At 37.0% G+C, this 23,683-nt stretch overlaps 1 protein-coding gene across 2 annotated transcripts; it reads right to left on the bottom strand.

The window, feature by feature from the left end:
• Window positions 1-162: 162 nt before the first annotated feature.
• LOC125474035 (filament-like plant protein 7) lies at window positions 163-5,222 on the bottom strand. Of its 2 annotated transcripts, XM_048577458.1 has the most exons (7): window positions 4,871-5,222; window positions 4,442-4,499; window positions 3,755-3,865; window positions 3,331-3,490; window positions 1,186-3,187; window positions 1,027-1,084; window positions 163-910 (listed from the first exon to the last, which is right to left on the bottom strand). In XM_048577458.1, exons 3-7 carry the CDS (start codon window positions 3,851-3,853, stop codon window positions 425-427), a joined length of 2,805 nt encoding a protein of 934 aa, XP_048433415.1. In that variant the 5' UTR covers window positions 3,854-3,865; window positions 4,442-4,499; window positions 4,871-5,222; the 3' UTR covers window positions 163-424. The 2 variants fall into 2 exon arrangements, with proteins under 2 accessions (XP_048433415.1, XP_048433414.1); XM_048577457.1 differs by lacking the exon at window positions 4,442-4,499.
• Window positions 5,223-23,683: the final 18,461 nt, after the last annotated feature.

The raw sequence follows: 23,683 nt of genomic DNA, 5'->3' as shown, positions 1-23,683 counted from the left end.
GAAAACGCGGATTGATTGGTCAGCTAATGCTATTGGTGGAAAGAGGTTGAGCCATGCATGACGACGTGGGTTCGAACCCGTCAGTGGCAACATCTAATATAACACAATCCATCGTTTGACCAAAAACAAAATATGGAATTACAGATGGGTTTACTCAGATTATAATTATAATGCATCTTTAGGATTAGATTGAATTCATAACTGAAGAATAGGGGTAGATTAGTGATAATCTTACAGGCTTTCACACTTACAAAGACATACACATCAACCATACTTACAATGTCATAGTTCTCTCTCACTCTCACTAATCCTACACAAGAAAAAAAACCAAATCTCTCGGGAACCCGCTAAGCGTTGTCAAACAACCGAAAAGCATACGTAAAGTCACATATTTGCCTCAGTAGGCATGATGGCTCTTGAGCAATCATACTTTCGCCAAGGATTGGGGTTTCTTGGTGCTTCCTTTCTTTCTTCGCAGCAGTAGTCTCCTTAGCAAACCAAAACCTCCTTGTTTCTTACTCGGCACAATAGCCAGACTCCCAACTGCGCTGTTACCACCTTTACCCCTTGAACCTAGATGCCCTTCCGGCATATGTACCAGAGCGATAGGAGTAGACAAGGCATTGTGACTATCAGACTGAAAAAGGGATGGTTTCTGCGGATCTGCATCCGTTGTCTCATTATCTTTTGGAGACTTGGGATTGTCCTCAGCTAGCATTTGATCAAGCAGGGAAGAGCGCCTGTTCAGGTTACTGTTGGTGGCATTGGCTGCAGTGCTGGTTGTGGAGAACACCTTGTCAAAACGTTGTGCTTCCCTTGGTGTCGTCAGTGCCTTGATCTGTTTTCCTAGGTTTAGGATGGTTTCTTGACACTCTGCCAGCTTCACCGAAGCTGTTGTGATTTCCCATCCCTGCAAAATATAACATGTCACATTGCTGTGCCTAGTTAAAAGATAGTTTACAAATGTGTTCGGTTACTTATTTTCATATAATGATAGTGATGATTTCTACATTCCCGTGGACTTACGGATGGGGATTGTTTTTCGTCTTGGTTTATGCCATGCGTTAGAGTCTCCTTCTCAGCACTGAGTTCAACATTTCACAAATCAGAGTCGTCTCATCAATCAAATCAACACAAGCTTTACATAGTTTCGGCAGAAAGAAAAATCAGGAGACCGGAACTTACCTTTGTAGCTGGAGCTGAAGCTCAAGACATGTTGCTTCTAAATCTTCACAACAGTTATGTTTATCCTCCAATTCAACTTCTAAAGAAGAAAACTTCTGGAAGACTTGTTTCAACTTTGCTTTGGCAACAGTCAGTTGAGTATCAAGATCTTCATTAATCGACTTCTGATTTTCGATCTGGTCTACCATCACCCCCTCTGATTCTTTCAGACTCTCCACTTCTGTCATTAAGCTTTCAATTCTTTGTTGTGATTCCTGAAGTTGTATGACCAACGCTTTATTCTTTTCGGTTGCTGACTGCAGGCTAGCTTCCATATTCTTTAGTTCATCTTTCAATCTGCTGTTTTCTTCTTGCAGTTTATCCTGCACCATATTCAATTGAAGTGGAACATTTGTTTCATTTGAAGAAGCAACTAAAGGCAGACACAACAACTGCTCCGCAGATGCACCCCTCACTCCATTATCTCGTCGGTCTTCAGGCCAACCAAATTGCTTATTGATTTTATTCCTCATGCTTGAAGCATCTTTACAACGTTGGCTGCCATTATCTTCCACTGAAGTGTCAATACTCAAAGCTCCACCAAAAGAATCTACAGGATCAGATTCTGCATTAGGCCTTGAGACTGCACTTCTACGAGGTCCATTGTCAGTTGGTGGATTTATGTAACCCAAGGCAATTTTGATGTCCTCAAATAGCTCATCTAAACTTCGTTTCGAAACATTCTTTTGCTCCAACATTGCTTTTAAAACGACCTGAAGCCAGTCAAAAGAATTCTCTGGCCTTGAATCTTTTGACGCACCGTGCTTTCTCTTGTCACTGTCGGAATTGACTTCAACCGGTACAAGCTCCCTACCGGTAAAACAATGTTGATGCCCATTGTTGGGAGGTTTACCAGCAGAAACTATTGCCAATTTCTCCATCTCAACAAAATCATCCATTAAGCTAATGTCTGAACATTCCTGTGGACTTTTAAGTCTCTCGTTTTTAAAATGTTCCAACTCTGAAATTAGAGCGCTAGCCCAAGATTCGGACGAGCTATCATCGCTGCCAATGTCAAACCTTGAATATCGAGAAATGTCATTATATGGTACCAACTCCATAGATTTCTGGAATTTAGAAAGCTCTCCAAGCTGAGTCTCGGCCTGTGACAATCTGGAAGCTGTTCGAGAATATGTGGTCCTTGAAGAAAGGAGTTCGGCGTTTTTCTTTGTTAAAATTTCTCTAAGAGTTTTGTTTTCTTCTTCCAAATCTCGTAATTGCTCAATCACGAGACTCATCTTCTTATTTGAAATTTCAGGAGAACTTCCCATGTTGGCATCTTTTACAACCATATCCCTTGTGGGATTCTGCTTTCTTCTTCTCATCTCGGTCTGATCCCTTCCCAGCATTTGAACCTCACTCTTCATATTCACCAAAGCAGTAGGACCTGGCAGCCGCTTTCGCATAAGGAGATGAAGTCTCTGACATTCTTGTTCTAACTTTGCGATTATCCTCACACTCTCCAAATGTTGTTTATGCGATTCTGCAGCTGACCGACGGTTGTATTCCATCTCCTCACTTCGGATCTCAAGTTCCTTCTCAAGCATGTGAAATTCATATCTTAGAAAAGCATTTTCCTTTTCTGTGGAATCCAGTCTAACCATTAGTGCACTGAATTCTGCATCAGTTTGAGACTTGTGTCTATTCAAATCTTCGATCAATTTGTCTTTTGCTCGAAGGGCTCTGTTCAAATTAGTATTTTCAGCAACCAAGTTTGTAAGCTGTTCACTTGTCTCTCTCAACTTCTCTTCTAACTTTCTCTGTGCCTTCTCATACTCTCTTGATGTCATCATAACTGCTTCATGTACTCTTTGCTCCTGTTCTTCCCGAACAAACTTTAGCTGCTGCATGCATTCGTTCAACGCATCATCTGAATGAGTTGATCTTTCATTTGTGGATACTCCCTGCCTCAAAGGTTCCTCTAATTCTTGCTTTAAAACCGACTCTCCTGCCTTCTCACTACCTGAAACAATAGTTATTTATACAATCAGCAAAAACTCAAAAGGAGCATTCAATGAGAAAAATAGGGGTTTTACCGATGATATAAAAAACAACGAAGCTTGTAAAGAAAGATTTGTAAGCCATGGAAAGAGAAGAATAACTTACAATCACCTGCTATAGCTTCTTCTTCCGGTTTTGCATGTTCTGGAACGGGATCTTCTTTTACGGTGCAGTCTAGGAGAACTGAAGCCAACTTCTCATTTAGATTTTTCCTTGATCTCTCTGTTTCGCTTCCTTTCTCAGCTGGATATGAAAATGTCTGTACCTAACATGATAAAACATCGGCAGTACAATAATCAGATTAAAACATGTTTGCTCCCCCAGTAAACTACTCCAATATATGCACATAGATGGATTGTATACTATAAAAGGCTCAAAACAAAAACAACAGATGCGCAAGTCAAATGAACATATAAGCTGCATATCCGCGGACAATTGCTGCGCACAAGACAGACAAAATGGGGGAAACGAAACAGTATTATACTCGGGAAACAAATTGGTTGATCCGAAACGCAAAGTGATTGGTTACCTCTTCTTCAATTCTTCCCAAAGGAGTGGCAACTTTGTTAGCTGCAAGAATTGTCTTCTCTGAAGATTTTTTCCTCCAAAGCCAAGCCTTGTGGTCCATGATTTCGGGTCACTATTCAAGAACAGAAACGGAGAACCAATTAAGCATGTAGAAAACTATCAGTAACTTATAAAAGAAACAAACCATTAGAGTAACAAACAATGTCCTTAAAAATGAAAGTGAAATGAATTGATTGCCTAACTAAGACGCTGTTGGTAACACAGGAATAAAAATCGAAATTCTGAATTTCCCTTTTTTAAACTATCCGGTATTCTAAAGCATTCTGATCTATGGGGAGGAGGATTCGAACTTGAGTGCAAGAAGAGGCACGATCCCTGACCAACTCGCCTAACCTACGTCTGCTAGAAACAAAGCATTAGAGTAACAGTGTCCTTAAAAATGAAGGTGAAATGAATTGATAGCGTCACTAAGACGCTGTTGGTGACGCAGGGAGAAAAACTCGAAATACTGAATTGCCGTTCTTTTAACTATCCGATATTCTGAAGTATTCTGATATAGGGGGGCCAAGATTCCAACTTGAGTGCAAGAAGGGGCACAAACCCTGACCATCTGGCCTAACCCACGTCTGCTAGAAACAATTAATGATCATAACCCAAAAAGGAAAGCATAAAACAAAGATTTAAGCACCGTAATTTTCTCCCGGTGCAGGCTCCAAAATTTTACATTCCACTGAGGCTGCATGCAGCTGAAGAAATAAAAAGTAAAATAATGGAGGCACAAGACCTCTCAAAAGGAACAAGGGGTGATCAACCACAAGGTAACAGTGGCATTTCTCCGTCTCCGATCAACAAAATAAGGCAGAATTTTTAGCTTTCATAACCAAATTGCTATATACTCTATAGCAATCTAAACAAATAGACCATTTTACTGCTGCAAAAATATTTTTAAAAATTAAAAACAAATAAATTAGGATTAAACCATGGTGAGATTACCACCAAATTTGAGGAAACAAGAATTCTTGCAGTAAATCTAAAATTTCTTAGCATGGTAAGAGCAAGGAAGATCACGCATGAAGAAAATGAAGGTAAATAATTATCTGGAACCAAAAGTTCTCACCTGGGCAATTAAGAGAGAGACCAAAATGCTAAAACAGTGGTGCTCCAAGAACTGTTTCCACCATGCCTTACTGTGGAAGTCAAAGGAGAAGAAAACAACGACTTATAATATCACAAATGAAGAGAGAGTTTCTTCTTCATGGATCAATAGAATCATAGGATGCTCGCACTCCACCGACAGTTTACCTCTCCCGGTAACAATAATCAATGACAGAGACACGGAAGAGAGAGTAAAAAGAAAAAGGGCAAAAAGGAAAAGCCAAAGAGAAAAAGAAGTCAAAGAACAACGGGCCACGGGTAGAACAGGAGAAAGAGAGAGAGAGAGATGGGTTGAATGCTGTGTGAGTTAAGTGTGCTCGTTTGAGCTGGACAAGAAGAAGACGCTTAATTAATGGCATGACCAGTGGTCTTTTATCGTAGTGGTAAAATGGTTTAGAGCCTTGTTGACGTGAGTTCAAATTCTGTGAATGGCTAATTTAATATTTAGTTTAACAAAATTTATCGTGGCACTTTACAACAGCAGTGGAAAAGTGTAGAGCTCTTCTATGACGGCATGAGTTCAAACTTCATTGATAATATTCTTTTTCATTTGTAAGTGAAAGATCTTAAGTTCGATTCTCGTCAAAAACAAATGTGAACTATAATATTACTAATTCATTGTGAATTAAGACCACTCATTCTCTCTTTAATGTAAATAACATTGTTTAAAAAATAAAATCTGTCATCGGAAAGAAAAATTAATGGCAAGTGTCACGCATGGTGGAGGTGTGAAGAAGACAAATTAAAGGAGAATAAGACACGAACAGATTACCAAGTTTTGGTGGATCCAATCCAATTGTTTGTGTGTGCGTGTGTGTGTGTGGTTGTGTGTTTGTGTGTTTGTGAATGTATGGAGTTGGTACGTGCTATTAAGTTAGTGGGATGTGTGAGGCAACAAAAGTAGGTACAAAACCTTTGAACAATGATGATGTCCTTGGACGAATCATTACTTGTTTTAGTCCCTACCAAATTTAATTAATTAATAAGCTTTGCATTTATTTCGGTAAACTTATGATTATTTAATATAATGCTTTGAGCTTGTCTTAGACTCTTACATTGCCACTAAGATTTTTTTGTGTTGTTAATGTGATTTTTGTTTTATAAGATAATTCAAGAGATAATATGTAGGTTCTTGAGTGTAGGTTATTTCTTATTGTTATTAATGGCTGAAAGGGGACTCGAACTTCAAAAATTTGAATGAATTGGTGTTATTCATACACCACTTAGTCTTTTGTTGTTGAATTATATTAATTAAAGAGAATCAAAAACATAAATTAATAGTAATTATGTGTGAATTAAAATGAAGTATGTAAATAGCACTACTTTTTATAAGTGACATAGTACACTTATAAAATGAAGTATGTAGATTAGTTCAAGCCAAACTTGAATTTGGCCAGTATATTGAATTGGAACTTTAAATTATAAGAAGCGAATACACTTGGGACATTACACATTTTGGTAGAATTTAAATTCATTCACCGAAGACCATCTCTAATGGAAATGTCAAATTATTAGTTAATATTGGATTTGATAAGATTTTATTGGACTTTGAAATCAAAGTGTAGTCAATTAGGATTTTAAAAGAAGATTTTAAAAGACATTGAAATCATGGTGTAATCAAAATAGGATTTAAGAGGATTTTAAAATTACATCCAAATTTATGGGTAGCCAATTGAGATTTTTATTGATTTTTTTAGAGTGATTATAAATTTATGTGAAGTGTATATAACCAAGACCAAAAATAATCACATCTCACCCTCTAGGATTTCAAATCTAGTTTATGTTCTTCAAACCTCTCTCCTCATTCCTCACTTCTCACCCGTCACTGTCATTAATCCTATCTTCTTTGAGTCCAATTATGCCATGTCTCAACACCATGTTAACTTACAGCCCGTCTTCTCCAAACCAGTACCAGAAACACAATCAAACGTCAAATACAACCCACAAAAGAATATAAGAATGGTAGATATAGTTTTGCTAACTCCAAATGTATTTACATACAATGCTATCATTAGTGGTCTTTGTATGCCAATAAAGTTTGAGGAAGCATGCTCCATGCTCAAAGTTATGGAATCCAGAGGCTGTGATCCGAATTTTACTGTGTACAACAACTTAGTAAGTTATTTGCAAAATGCTGGAAAACTTGCTTTAGCTTATGAAGTAATAATAGATATAATGGAGAAAGGGCAGTATACCCATCTACTTTCAAAGTTCAAGGAATATAGGAGATGTTAAAGTGGTAAATTCTTTTATTTGCAATATTTACTTGCAATCTCATAAGAAGAACTTAATTGATTCAGTTCAGTTAACAATATGTAGCTCCAGGGTATCTGTAATACTCTGATTATTTTTAAATATGTGATACAGTTATGAAATTCAAATTAATTGACGATTATGAAATTTAAACGAGGAGAAATGTGAAATCTCGTTCCTGGATTTTAGCATTAAATATTTTGTAGTCGTATTTCGGTTACAACACATTTATATTTACGGCGTATAATTGTTTCGATAAGTTTAAAAAGATGAAAATGCCCCTAGTTTATCCTTATACGTGGACGTACTTTATCCTTATATGTTTTGTTGTATTTCTTGGCATATTTGGATAGAGGTCGATCCTATGAGTGCGTAGGCGAAAACCGTTCGTCAAACAGAGTTATAACGAAAGAGATATAAACGAGAAAAGGTAAAGGCAAAATGGTCATTTGACCATTTATTTAGAAGGCTCTAGCTTTGCTGAGCAGTCATATGGGGTGCCACGTGTGTGGCTGTTGTGGAGAGAGGAGAAGAGAAAGGAAGGAAATGAGAGAGTGGACAAGCCAATAGGAAGAGTAAGGAAGAAAAGAAATGAGGGAAAGGAGAAAGAGGGAAGCGGATCCACCCTCGACCCAGTTACTTGCACAACCCGACCCGACGGAAGCCATGAAATTCGACGTTTTCTCTAGCCAATTTCCAACAAATTGCACCGAGCCACTGTTGGAAATGTGCCCTAAAACCAATCATATGATGATACTTTACGGACATTTCAAACTAATGTAGTTTAAAGGGCAAACATTATTGTTTGAGCCGTCTCATATAAATGTTATATGCTTAAACGATAAGTCCAAGGAATATGTGATTGGAAGAATGCGATCTAAAGAAGTTAGATTCATGAGACCATTCTTTCGTTGACACATCCTAAAACGTTCCTGATCATAGGATTGTCAATTGGGCATTGACAGTCTGTTAAGATCAGTACGTGCTATGTCTTCTCTCAGGGAGAGTGACTAGTCTCGAGTCATTGGTGTGTGTGACATCAAGACAAGTACGTAGGTGCTCAATAGAGAATGAGTTCACTGAACACGATCAACGAAGAGTTCTCATATTCATGTCACATGAGAACTCATGGTTGGGATAATGCAAATTAGTCTTTTGACCTGAGGCATCACAGTTGTCTTGTGGTTAGGTCCTTAATCTTTGATTATGTCAACGTCACTCTATCAGGGTGTCCACGGCATCGTTGGGGTTAAGCCACTTAGCCATGGAGGCAAGTGAATGCGCAACAAGGGATCTCTAACCTTCAAACTGTTTGAGGGAGAATACTCTATGATATGATTTGGAATCTCTGGCCAGAGTATGAATGAGATGTTGGAATGCGTTCCAGATCACATTCAAGGTAATCATATAAGTACAAAGATTCACATTGGATAGTAGACATGAATAAACTATCAAACCAAACAATGTGGTCAAGAGTATTGTATTAGAGAAAGACCGTATTGCATTTGTAATCCTAAACTGAATAGGTTCTCCACCTCTTCTGATTAGCTTGGGTAACCATGACATGCTGCTAGGTGTCACTCATGGTTTGTGGAAGCCCTAAAAGTGTATTATCACTAACGGGAGAATTGAAAGTAAGTTTCAATTCACAATCGATTTGAAAGAGTTTGAATCGCCCACTGCCTCGCTAAAAGGAACCTAATGGATCGTACACCGTGTAAGGTAGAGTTTGAAGATTCAACGGAGATGAGTAAGAATAATTAAATGGTTTAATTATTTATGGCAATGATTAATTAATATGATTATTAATCAAACGAATAAGTTCGTTGAAGACCTCGGGATAGTTTTGGACCTTAAGGCCCAATGGGCTTCGAACGTCAAGCCCATTGACTTAAGTTGTATGACAACTTAATGAATAATGATTCACAAAGGCCCAAATAGCCCAATTAATCCCCATAGGCCGGCCATTTAGAGGAGGGTAGTGAATTTGGCTTAATTGCAAGTTTGCCACTCCATTGTGAGGTGGTATAAAGACATCTTTATAGCCATTTCATCCTTAGGGTTTTTTAGGGAGTAAAGATGAGAACACAAACCTCCCTTTGCTCTCAAAGAATTCGGCCAATCTAGAGGGGAAAATCTAGCAATCTTACTTCCTCTAGGTCACTCATTTCTTCTTCAATATACCTTGGTGTGGAGACTTAGAGGTTCTCAATTTTGGGAACTTGGAGAAACCTTTTCATCCATCCAAATCCATGGATCCAAGATGCAAGGAATGAAGGCCCTCTCTTTGGGTGATTAGCCTTTGCTTATGCAAAGAGGAATCTACAAAGGTATTGATTTCTCAACTCACTTTGTTTTGAGTTGAGTCTTGATTCACCTATCTACTAGGCTTTGAATTTCATGGGTAAATGTTTTGTTTTAAGTGCATACAAGCATGATTCCGCCTTTAATATGTTAATTGCATGCTATTGATGTTGCTTAAATGAACATGTTTTTCACAAATTTTCCTTCAAGTGGTATCAAGAGCCTAAGTCTAGTAGTTGGTGAATCCTTTTGGGTTTTGTAGTTCATAGTTTGTGATTTGAATGTTGTAATTGTTACAAGCTTTATTCTTGCTTCTTTGAATGTAAATTTTGTTAGAAAATTTGCCATCTCAAATGTTGTAGATGTAGTTCATATGAGCATGAATAATGGAACTAAAAGTTGGTGCCAAGTGTTTTGGGAAATTCGGCCAAATCCAAAGGGTGATTTTTTGGGTTCATGTTAGGCTTGTTAAAATGGTTTTAAAGTGCTTTTTGGAACCCCTAAGTACCCTAGGATATTAACCCTCTTTTGAGTTGTGAAAATTTGAGTTTTTGATGAAAGAAAACATCCATGGAGCTATTATGAGTTTTCATGTATGTTCTTCATATTTCTTGAAGTTCTTATCAAGAACAAAAAGTTTTGAAGTTTTGATTCAAAAGTTTTATGTTTTACATAAAGTTTTGATTATTAGTTGATGGGTGATGATTATGTCAAAGATATAATTTTGATTATTAGTTAATGGGTGATGATTATGTCAAAGATATAATTTTGAATATTAGTTGATGGATGATGTTTGTTGGTAAGAAATAATTAAATGTTTTTAATTATATCAAAGGTATATTTTCTTTTCAAACCATCCCCACCATCTTTAATCTCACCCACCAAAATCCACTTACAAAATTCTTTTTATCAAAAATCTCTATGTTACTATCCTATGGCCGGCCACCCCTATAGTGGGGTGCTTTTGTGCAATTAAATAAAGTTTTGATACTTTTGTGTATTTGTATTTTGACCCAAAAGTTTGTGTTTTTGCAAAATGGCCCAAATAGAATGAGAACAAAAATTGTTTTGTCTCTTTAATGAGAATTGGATTTTCATTATATTTAGTTCCATTTAAATCAATTCTATGGATACAAAAACCAAATGAAAATGTTGCATTCAAGTTTAATTAGTTAAAGCGTTGATTAATTAAAGAAAGGGTGATTATGAACCTTAGCCTACGATAATTGAGCTATGTGAAAGGCCGTTTCAAATTTGTTTGAACCATGGGAATGTGTAGATTAAATTTTGGTTGTAATTTGATATGATCAATTGTTGTAAAAGAGCATAAGCTCTTCTTTACTTTAAAGTAATTTGATTTGATCAATTGTTGTAAAAGAGCATAAGCTCTTATTTACTTTGAAGTACTCCTTTCTTGTTTTATTCGATATGCATGAAATTGGAGTAGTTGGGTCCAACGCCCAATAAGACAACACGCCTTAATGTGATTAAACGCGTAACTAAAATCAATCACCATCCCTAGACCGAGATTCAACACTAGGCTCGTGTTTGAATCGAATCAAAGGTTCATAGTCATCCTAAGGCCCTAAGGCAACTATATAGTCCATCAATGAATGCAAACCTTATGTTAGTAGTATCATATACTCTTGCTTTAAAAACCGTTTTAAAAGCTTAGTGGGAGTATTATATACAACTAAATCAATCAAATGGACCAATAGTTGTAATAGGATCAAAATGTTTTAATTAGATTAAAATGTATGTTTATATGTGATGAGACCTAAAAACCCTCAACCAAATCAATATTAAGTTGATAAGCGAGAGATGCTTTGAATATCTCTTCGTGGCCTTCCACCGTGGTAGGCTCCAATCGTTTGTGACTTGTACACCGGCTTCACCCTATCATGGGGGAGTACAAAGTGCATGCTTACACTCAGGAGGAGTCTATACGCATATGATGAGGTGAGTGTAGGCAACGAGGATGGCCAATATCATATCATTGTGAGGTTATTCTTGAACCCCTTCATGAACTAAGCATGGTGGGAATAACTTAACTAAGTGCAATGGCGCCGATATCATATCATTGTGAGGCAACATTCTCTAGAGGCCAAATAAGATGGGTACTTGCATAAGATGCAAATGAGTAAGCGTACTCTCTCATTATTATTAATGCTAGCCAATATCGTATCATCGTGAGGTGGGCTTGGTAATAGTGAGCCTCCCATACCCTACTAAGAGTTTCCTCCAAAACTCTCGAATTCCGATGAGGGATATGGAATTTGCCAAAAATAGTGGGTGGTGCTAATTGATTTAAAGACCCGAATCAAATAGCTTAAAATCAATCAATTTATATTCGTTATGTATTTGTTTACCAATATATTTGCAAACGCTATCCAAAACTTGACAAAGAAAAACCAAACGCTTTAATTTCCGGACTTAGTTCTACAATCCCATAGATTGTCTTTAATGGCTTGTAGATGTAACTAAGTAGTCTCATCCTCACAATCTCCCTATTGATAATGTATCATTGGAAGAATATGTTAGATAAGTCTAACATGAGAAGGACAACACTTTTAATGTCATAATTCTTCAAATACAAATGTTGTATGAAGAAATAAGAGTTGCTTTGAACAACCCTTAATCAACACAAACTTTAGTGCTTGTCTCTTTGTTACACGAATAAAGAACTTGAGAAGTAAGCACAAGGGCATGGACACTTTATGTGCCATGATTCTTCACTTACAAATTGTTGTATGAAGAAATGAGAGTTGCCTTGAACAACTCTTGAGAGTTTGTTATTATGTTTAGAACATAATGGTTGGTTGACAAAAATAGTCCATTTATATGGACTTATGATGATTTTGAATCATTGAGTGTTGAAGTGTTAAACCACTTAACGAGACGGAAACTAGGCAAGGACTTTACCTTTGTGTCCCTATCCTAATGGTTCACTAAGTTTATTGTAAACTATAAAGTGAACAATAACCGCACGCTCTCCAAATCGTTTGATGTGTATAACACATTTGAAATGAGTTTCAAGAGAGATAGTGGGAGTTTAGGGACCATGACTATTGTAGTCAAAAGGGAAGTCAAATGAAGAAGGCAAAATAACTCCAAGGGAACAAACTTTCTTTATGAAAGGATGGACATTGGAAGGGGTATTTGCAAGAAATGTCTTGCAAGTGTCAAGAACACACCTTTCGAAGATGTTGTAAAATGTTCTTGAAAAGTTCACAACAGTTGGTTCTTCTACTTGAATACATGATTCTATATTAGTAACTATGTTTTACAATGATGTAAAAGTGTGCTAATAAGAAGTAGAAGATTAATGAGAGAAGAGAAAGTACTTCACATTCCAAACGTGAATCGAATATAGATCTCTGCGAAAGCGGATTGTACTTACTTCCTCATATGAACTACCAAAGAAATTGGAAAATACTAAATATTGTCTTTACATTCCAATTTTAAGGAACTTAAATCTGTCACTATAGTAGAGATGGATGAATGTTTTGTTTAACAAAACATTGTTCTTTATTAATCAATAATTAGATTATTGTAATCTAATTGGTTGTCTCTATAGTAGAGATGATGTGGTAATTTAACTGTTTAGAATACGATGATGCTTAAAACCCAAAAGGTTGCAAGGGAGTGACTAATCCCAACTGAGTTGTGACACCTCTAAAACATAAGTTACGAGTTGGTCATAGATGGATGCTTTGGATCGTTAGATCCGGATCCAATACCTTCTTGTTAAAATTGTATAGAGGCGAAATGTTCGAATCTTTATTCTTTTGGAAAGAAGAAAGAATCACAAAGTTGTTGAGGTTAATTCACTTAGATGTTAGTGGCACTTGTCCACAACATAATACTACTCATGTTGTATGACATTCACCGAAGATCAATCTCGGTTGGACTATAGTTTATTTTAAATAAACACAAGTCCGAATACTTTGCAAAAGGTTTCAAAGAATTCAAGAAATGTAAGTAGATGAGTAAGACGTCTAAAGTATTTTACCTCCTTAGATTTGATCCAAGGAAAAAGTAACACTTTAGATTAATTTCCTTGAAAAATATCAAGGAAAGTAGCATCGTAAGATAATGTATTTCTCCATTAGGAAGAGAATGAACATAAATAAGATTTAGTTCGTTGGACATTATCAATTACCCATATATATATGATATATACTTCTAAGACATGTTAGTTGTAAGAAGATCCATCCATCATGGATCTTAGCAAGCTAGTGGGAGCTATAAGCGTCTTATGAGAAAAGATCAATTGTTTGATTTCTCATAAAGATGTAAATGAATCTTTTTGTTTACTAGGTTTACAAAAGATTAGTGGGAGTTGATCATATTCCTAAATTAGAATATATATATATATATACATGTTGTAAAATCGACTATGTGTGTACAGTGGAATAAATAAAACAAGACACAAAATTTACGAGGTTCCTCTACAGTCAGTGTGACTGGAGTACGTCCTCGGGCAGCAGTGATGCTTTCATTATAATTTGGAATAATAAGAGTACAAAGATAACTCTATGTATTCTCTTTTCTCCTCTTCCTCTCTTTCTTTTTCTGCTCTCTATTCAAAGCATACGGAGTGCTCTATTTATAGAGCAACTCCAAGCACACATCTTTGACAATATAATCTTTTCCCAAGTCAAGATTGATTTTATGGGCATTGAAAATCCACCCAATCTCTGCAGTTTCTATGTGGGCATTCAATACCCACTAGACTTTTCAACACTCCCCCTTGGATGCCCACATATCATCAACATGAGTTGCCTCGTTAAGATCTTGATCTATTTTTGGATGCTCCCCCTTGATGAGTATCTCCCCCTGATTTCAAATTATTTAAGCTGATCATTGATCCTGCTGCTTTAGTCTTTTAGCGGTGATAGTTGCCGAATGAAGTGTTTCACTTGTTGTTAACTTTCCACAAACTTGTTCTTGAACTGGGTTGGAGGGCCTTTCTGCTAGACTTCCTCCAAAGGTCTGAATTTACCTATTTTATCTGGAGCTGAATTTGATTCAATGATGGTGGACACTTGATCTTGAATCGGACTTGTGATTTCTTCAAAGGCCGTCTACACTTGATCTTGAATGAAATTGGATCATGAGGAGCTTCATGTGACAAGTGATCTTAGACTTTGTCGGGGATGAACTGACATGTGTTTGTTGTGGTTGTCTCCACATGCTTCAATGTATCATTTTCACTTGCCTTACTTGCTCTCCTTGCAGAAGTGGTATTTTCCTTATCCAGGTTTGGCATCTTCTCTTGTAGTATTTGTCCTCTGATACAGGAGTGGAATGCAAACCTTGCATTTGAATGAACCATCACTTCTTGGTGGCAGCGCAAGTTTGAGTGGAGGTTCCGACATATTGCTTTCTTTATCCTTGTCTTGGCAGGTAAGAACAAGGACAAAGGAAAGGACAGGGAGATTGCATGATATGAGATACTCTTGCTCTCGTCCCTGATGATATGAGATACTCTTGCTCTGGTGTGACTTGTTTGTAGAGGTATTCTCAGAGAGGAAGAAAACTGAGTATTTCGAGATACTTTGTGAAAGATGCATTCTCGGAGATGAGGAAGAGTTAGATATTTTTCAGTTCTGCCTTGCCGTGGAGGACAAAGGTTGACATATATATTGATTTTCCAATAGCAGGTAGTAAAGATGTGCCTTTACTCTTGTCAGCAACTGTGGTGTAATTAGAACAGTAAGATTCACGCGTTTTCAACTTTATCAGAAATCTTTGACAAAGTTGCACGTGATATCCAAGAGCTGAGATTGCGTCTGAGAAATGTTGACAGACGTCATGCAGGGAAATCCAGCTTTTGAGATTCGAAAATCGGTGTCTCTTCGATTTTTGAATAAGTGGTCCTGTTGCCCCTCCTATTATAGAGAGATCAATTTTGTTGAGAAACACTCAGAAAATTGTTGCCAGCAGAAATTTCCCTTTCTTGCACTTCTGAGATTTTATCTGACTTCCTTCATCATTTCTGAAAATGGCTTGCCCATCTAACATTTGTTTAGATTTGAGTCTCAGGATTGATACAGACGAGCAGCGTCAGGATAACATATGGCGCCCGTCCTTCTCAACTTCTAATGGTCCTCTTACGGTTGAGGACTCTGTGATGAAAAATAACATAACTGCTACAGTGGTAGCCAGGAATCTTCTCACTCCAAAGGACAACAGAATCCTTTCAAACCGGTCTGATGAGGCGGCCGTTCAAGACTCGTTGGCTCTCAGTGTTCAATGTGCGGGCTCTGTATCCAATATGGGACAGCGCCTACTTGCTCGAACTCACCAAGTTGAATCATTAATGGCTGAGGTGGCAAGTCTTAAACAAGAGATTAGAGGGCTCAAGCATGAGAATAGAGTGTTACACATGCTTTCAAATAATTACTCTACGAGCATGAAAAGAAAGCTCGATCAGCTACTGGAATTTGAAGGTCGGACTCAAAATGACAATTGGGGGTTCGAGTCTTTATTCCAAAGACATCCATTGTCTTAGCTGTCTAGAGTTCCACCAAGTATTGAGACTCCAAATAATCAACTTCTGGTGTCTTCCCCTTCTTGGGTACTTCCGAGTACTGAGGCTTCACATGAGTAACCTTTGTGAAGGTTCCTTTCTATTTGTTTGTTTTAACTCATGTGTATGTAATTTCTCGGAGATATTAATATATAAGCTTTATTTCATTCAGTGTATTGTGTTAAATACAATAAAGCATATATTTCACTAAGATGTGGTACTTCTGGACCAAATATCAATTTATCTTTACCCTCGCGAAGATAAATGAGTATTCTTAGTGTCTAAATCATTTGAGTATTCAACTCATAATCTTCAATCCATATGATTCTTTAATGTCATAAACATCATGGATAAGATTCGTGTTGGCATTTTGTTCGATTCTGCAGTTCGAGACAATATTTCTCTCAACACTTTATAATCTTTCTTGACTCTTCAGGAGTCCCAATTTAATATCATCAACTCTTGCAAGAGATTTTAGTATGTTGCAACAATACCATAATGAAAGTACTCACTAAGGCAATTTATATCATACATTGGTATTGAGTACATATTTCATGCTTTACCTTTCCGGGGCTTTCTTCAAGCAATTTGAATCCTTCAGGGATTTTCTACATTTCATGACACATTTTCCTTTAGAATTTATACAGAGCAATTTGCTTCCATGTATATTTGAGGGATTTTACTTATGGAGATATGATGTGGGCGACTCATAACCCTTTGTATATAATTCTCCATTCATATGAACTCCTTTACAACCTTGTGTCATATCATGTGAGTGTATTTCACAGTATTACAAATGCCCATATGTAACCTTCTAGGTTCAACATCTTTTGGCTATTTGTATTGTATCCAAGTATATAAGTCTATTTTTCCACGTTCTTACAAAATTGTAATGGAATTGCCTATTTCCATTTTGGCCCATAATATCGTTGATGGAAAAAGAACGGGACTCAATATCACCACAGCTCATTGATGAATTTAGTAGCTACTTGTAAAAACCAAAATTACCATTGGTTATCATCAATTTGTGATCCCATATTCTCATGTGCATGCGCATGCATAAAAAATTTTCATTTCTTTTGGGATATCCATTGCCTCTTCAAGGGCATTACACTATCTCTTCCAGGATAGTTATAATTTAGAGAATACGGATCATAACCTCCTTTTGAGCGTTATAGAGCTTGGATTTTAATCTCCACTTCGGGAGTTAAGTCATTGGAACTTATACGTCTGTCATGCTTCATGCATGAGACATCAATATTCCCATATCCGCGGAGTGACCTTTTCGGGACAAGTATCCTTGCAATAACTGTTATGCGTCTGGCATGTGACAGTTATGCAATAGTTCAGTAGTGCCATATTCTTCTTCTTTCGAAGGACTGAACCTTTTGAGTCTGAGGATCTGCCACGCTTCAGGCGTGTAACAGATAAATCATTTGCTGCCATATTATTTTGTCCAACAGGAATATTAATTCTTGTAGGTACATTTGCAGCAAGTATATGTGATTTTATCACTTTCGTTGCATCATTAAATGCATCTGGCATTTGATTTGCATATCGTTGCATCATTCAATTATTCTCACTTTGTTTGTATATTGATTGCTTCATGAATCAAAATACGACAAATTCTCTTCATTCTTCTGGAACGGTTTTTTTCTCATCATTCTTCTGGAATGATATTTGCTCATCGTTCTTCTGAAACAAAGTTATTTTCTCCCCCTAACGGCGGGAAAACTGTCTTATCAAAATGACAGTCCGCAAACCACGCGGTAAATATATTCCCAGTCAAGGGTTTTAAATATTGAATGATAGATGATGTTCAACATCAATGCCTAATCCGCAATGATGCTTCATTTCAGTATGTTGTGGCAGTACAACAGGCACATAGATAACACAACCAAAAACTTATAAATATATAATGTTTGGTTGGTTCCCAAACACGAGTTGTACTGAGAAGTATTGATGGTTGTCAATAGGTCTCAACCAAATCAATAATGCATCATGTAAAATGACATGTCCCATGTAGAAACTTTGGCAATTTCATTTTCATCAGCAGAACACGGGTAATTAATTTCATCCGCTTAATAAATGCTTCTGCTAAACCATTTTTTAGTATGGACATAAGGAACTTCTGATCCTTATTTAATAGTCTGTAGACTAAGACTCTTATGGCTTTTATTGCAATTAAGTTGAGGCACTGCGGCACTTCAAACTTAAGGTACTTATCAAAGAACTTTATGTTCTGATCTTGAGGATCAAGGGACTTCATGCCCGATCTTTTTGTTTGATGGAACTTCAGGTCCAATCATTTTTATTTGATGAGGATCAAGAAACTGCAGGTTCTGATCTGATCAAGGAACTTCGGGTCCAGTATGTACTCATCGTAACAAAAAGAAGTACAATAAATTAAAGCAATATATGGTAATTCCAGCCATAATGAATAAATTGAATTTAAGTAAATAAAGCTTGTGACAAGGGCTTTAATTCAGCACCATTCACATAAATCAAAACTTAAAGCAGTAGGCGGTAAAACCGTCCATGATAAATAAATTGCTTTAAAGTAAATAGAACTTGTGAAAGGGTTTTAAACCAACACCAATTCACATAAATAACAAGAAGTATCATATCTCTTTTTATTTATTATTTTTCTTTCTTTTGTCAGTACTTATTCAAAGTTTACTATTGTTACTTTTCTGATTTCTGCAACATGGTGCCATGCACCAACAGAAACCATTTAAATGATTTTGACCAAATGGTGTCATGCACTATTCAAATCATTTTATATATATATATTTTTCTTATGTTGCAGTCAACATCTTTTTTTTTCTTCTTCACATGTGCCTTGTCATTCTATCAATCCCCATTTTCTATCTTTCCTTCTCTGTCTCTGCCAGTCTCGAAACACAAGGCCAGCTGGGTAGTTATGGAGGTTGCTCAAATTCAATTCAATCCAAAAGGCTACTAAAGACTGGCGTTGTTCTTGCATGACCCAGGGAACATGTCATCGTTAAGCAAGAACCTCCTTACAGAGACATAGATGACAGTGGGGTTGACGGAGGCACAAGAGAGGGAGGCCTGTGTGGATTCATTCTTGCCATCACCATTTTAAACAACCAAGTATTCATGGGAGTTCTCAAGATCCGTCGAAAACAACGTGATCTGGGTTTCCAAGTTTGATGAGATTCTTCTGGATCTCTGGAAACCAGTTGTCAAGTACGAGTTTTCTCATCTCGTGACGACTTCAGGTCGTAAATTTCAATTCTCACCGGAATTCGGTGGGGCGCTTCTGGCGCAGTGGGAGAGACGAAAAATGGGCATACCTTTTATTCTGTGAGATTTTAGATGACGGAGGTGAGAGGTGGATAGTGCTTCATCGGATTTATGGCGTTGTGCTTTCCACTAACATGAGAGCTTTTCGTGCTAATAACGTGTTGTAAAATCGACTATGTGTGTACAGTGGAATAAATAAAACAAGACACAAAATTTACGAGGTTCCTCTACAGTCAGTGTGACTGGAGTACGTCCTCGGGCAGCAGTGATGCTTTCATTATAATTTGGAATAATAAGAGTACAAAGATAACTCTATGTATTCTCTTTTCTCCTCTTCCTCTCTTTCTTTTTCTGCTCTCTATTCAAAGCATACGGAGTGCTCTATTTATAGAGCAACTCCAAGCACACATCTTTGACAATATAATCTTTTCCCAAGTCAAGATTGATTTTATGGGCATTGAAAATCCACCCAATCTCTGCAGTTTCTATGTGGGCATTCAATACCCACTAGACTTTTCAACAATACATGATATATATTAATTTTGAAAATGAAATGAATTCTTCATCGTTAAAGTTATGACTTTAAACATTCTATAATGATAGAATGTATATGGGAGACATAGTCTATATACATGGGATGGAAATCTATAATGATAGATTTCAAGATATAATTGGATTATATCAATCCCTAAAATAGACAAGAGATGCTAGGAAGTTTCTCATATGATGATAAACTTCAATTAGAATGACAATTCTAGTGAGACTAGGAAGTTGTTCTTCTCAAAGGGAATGTACCCTTTGACTCCCAAAGAAATAATGCGTAAATAGAATCCTTTATGCATACGCAGAAAGGTGATTTATGTATTTCATATTGTATGAAAACATTGATATAAGTCGTACCTAGAACGGTACAAGATGATATCAGTGCAAGCCAAGGATCAGAACCATGGCAACTGTCAAGTGAATCCTTAGGTATTTAAGAAATATTAAGGATGGATTCTCAAGAATGAGGAAGAATTAGAGTAACGTAATGGAAGCGTAAATGTATTAGATTATGAATCTAATCCATCACAGAATATCCCTTCATTATGAATGAAATGATAATGAGATATCTCTTTATTATGACTAAAGAGATATTTGGGTGGAAACGTTAAAAGTAAATGACTTTAATGTGTTCCATCATGTATGCAAAATATATTGCCATATAGAAGCTTACAACATTGTTGTTTGGATGGGAAAGTTCATTCATGAACTCTTCATTCGGTTCCAACCAGAAAGTGTATGACACTAATGGGGCGATAGCTAAAGCCAGGGAATCAAGGTCTCATCAAGGTCCGAACTCAAATGAGAGACTGAACCACATGATTGAGAATCATGTATAATGGTGACGTCGTTATTCTCAAAGTTGCTTCTATGGATAACATATAGATATCCATTGTTTAGGCCTACTACTCAGCCATTTATGAAATGAATTACAGAAGAGGTATCATCAATGATGACTAAGCTGATTGGCTCTAGTGCAAGTGGGAGATTGTTGGAAATGTGCCCTAAAACCAATCATATGATGATACTTTACGGACATTTCAAACTAATGTAGTTTAAAGGGCAAACATTATTGTTTGAGCCGTCTCATATAAATGTTATATGCTTAAACGATAAGTCCAAGGAATATGTGATTGGAAGAATGCGATCTAAAGAAGTTATATTCATGAGACCATTCTTTCGTTGACACATCCTAAAACGTTCCTGATCATAGGATTGTCAATTGGGCATTGACAGTCCGTTAAGATCAGTACGTGCTATGTCTTCTCTCAGGGAGAGTGACTAGTCTCGAGTCATTGGTGTGTGTGACATCAAGACAAGTACGTAGGTGCTCAATAGAGAATGAGTTCACTGAACACGATCAACGAAGAGTTCTCATATTCATGTCACATGAGAACTCATGGTTGGGATAATGCAAATTAGTCTTTTGACCTGAGGCATCACAGTTGTCTTGTGGTTAGGTCCTTAATCTTTGATTATGTCAACGTCACTCTATCAGGGTGTCCACGGCATCGTTGGGGTTAAGCCACTTAGCCATGGAGGCAAGTGAATGCGCAACAAGGGATCTCTAACCTTCAAACTGTTTGAGGGAGAATACTCTATGATATGATTTGGAATCTCTGGCCAGAGTATGAATGAGATGTTGGAATGCGTTCCAGATCACATTCAAGGTAATCATATAAGTACAAAGATTCACATTGGATAGTAGACATGAATAAACTATCAAACCAAACAATGTGGTCAAGAGTATTGTATTAGAGAAAGACCGTATTGCATTTGTAATCCTAAACTGAATAGGTTCTCCACCTCTTCTGATTAGCTTGGGTAACCATGACATGCTGCTAGGTGTCACTCATGGTTTGTGGAAGCCCTAAAAGTGTATTATCACTAACGGGAGAATTGAAAGTAAGTTTCAATTCACAATCGATTTGAAAGAGTTTGAATCGCCCACTGCCTCGCTAAAAGGAACCTAATGGATCGTACACCGTGTAAGGTAGAGTTTGAAGATTCAACGGAGATGAGTAAGAATAATTAAATGGTTTAATTATTTATGGCAATGATTAATTAATATGATTATTAATCAAACGAATAAGTTTGTTGAAGACCTCGGGATAGTTTTGGACCTTAAGGCCCAATGGGCTTCGAACGTCAAGCCCATTGACTTAAGTTGTATGACAACTTAATGAATAATGATTCACAAAGGCCCAAATAGCCCAATTAATCCCCATAGGCCGGCCATTTAGAGGAGGGTAGTGAATTTGGCTTAATTGCAAGTTTGCCACTCCATTGTGAGGTGGTATAAAGACATCTTTATAGCCATTTCATCCTTAGGGTTTTTTAGGGAGTAAAGATGAGAACACAAACCTCCCTTTGCTCTCAAAGAATTCGGCCAATCTAGAGGGGAAAATCTAGCAATCTTACTTCCTCTAGGTCACTCATTTCTTCTTCAATATACCTTGGTGTGGAGACTTAGAGGTTCTCAATTTTGGGAACTTGGAGAAACCTTTTCATCCATCCAAATCCATGGATCCAAGATGCAAGGAATGAAGGCCCTCTCTTTGGGTGATTAGCCTTTGCTTATGCAAAGAGGAATCTACAAAGGTATTGATTTCTCAACTCACTTTGTTTTGAGTTGAGTCTTGATTCACCTATCTACTAGGCTTTGAATTTCATGGGTAAATGTTTTGTTTTAAGTGCATACAAGCATGATTCCGCCTTTAATATGTTAATTGCATGCTATTGATGTTGCTTAAATGAACATGTTTTTCACAAATTTTCCTTCAGCCACCACCTGGAAACTCATCCCCGATCTATTCTCTCCTAGTTCCACGAAAAACCCAAGCCGTTTCAGCTTTCTTTTCCCGATGAACAAATCTGACGCACTAGCTAGTGTAGCGACGGTGATCCTCCAATTCTGGAAGCCTCGTAGTCGATCACCACCACTAAGGAACTTCATATGAACCCAGGATCAAGGCCCAAGCCTTGGTTGAGGCGTCAAAGTCCGTCGGATGTCGAATCGAAGCTCACCCTTTTTTGGGTTTTCCATCGAATTGTGGTGTTTTCAGGCCACTTCTCGGCCGAATTGGACTTCGACCCATGTATGAAAATTATTCCCCTTGTTGTGTACTACAATTATGTGAAATTTGACATTTTTTAGAGTTAGTCGGAAAATTGGGTATCCATTCATCGAAAACTGCCACTGTGACCCATGTATGAAAATTATTCCCCTTATTGCTTTTTTTTTTTTAAGCTAAATTCAATATTATGATTTCATATTTGACATTCGTTTGATGTGATTTGGCTTTTTGAATCTAATATCGTAACGTCCGCCACTTGAATATTTAAAGGATAAACGATTTAAGTATAACGGTGAACTACGAATGGTTTGATCCCCTTTAAGGGTACATATGCAGTCTAACAAGGAGGTTAGATGCAGCCATAAAGTAACCAATTTAATGTTTGAATAATTGTCAAGTAAGTTGATTTAATATGAATAATAGAGTAAAGATTAACCATGATTGCATTTTTGGCCTATCACTGTGTTTCGCTTCCGAATAAATTTTGGGTCGTTACAGTATCTCAATTATGCAATGTATCCACACCTTGTATAAGTTGTCTCCGAAGGAGAAAAGTAAAGTATGCACTAATTTGGCTAGGTGCAATTCAATAAGTGTTGGTTAGAAAATGGCTATATATGATAGTCTTTCTCTAAGAAATAATAAACAAGGAATGGGCATTGGTGGTTTCCTTCTTCAATTATCTATATGCGTCAATAAATTAAGATTTGGTTGGTCTCCACTGGATGTGGGTTGACAAAACACGAAAATGAGGAGTAAGGCGATGCCAAATATACAGCGGCAGAAGATGGTT

Source organism: the organism of the source record quoted next, unplaced genomic scaffold (genome assembly GCF_019419815.1).
Source record: "Pyrus x bretschneideri cultivar Hongxiangsu unplaced genomic scaffold, Pyrus_bretschneideri_v1 Contig115, whole genome shotgun sequence".
NCBI classification, from domain to species: Eukaryota; Viridiplantae; Streptophyta; class Magnoliopsida; order Rosales; family Rosaceae; genus Pyrus; species Pyrus x bretschneideri.
This window is presented reverse-complemented; position numbering and strand designations above follow the sequence as displayed.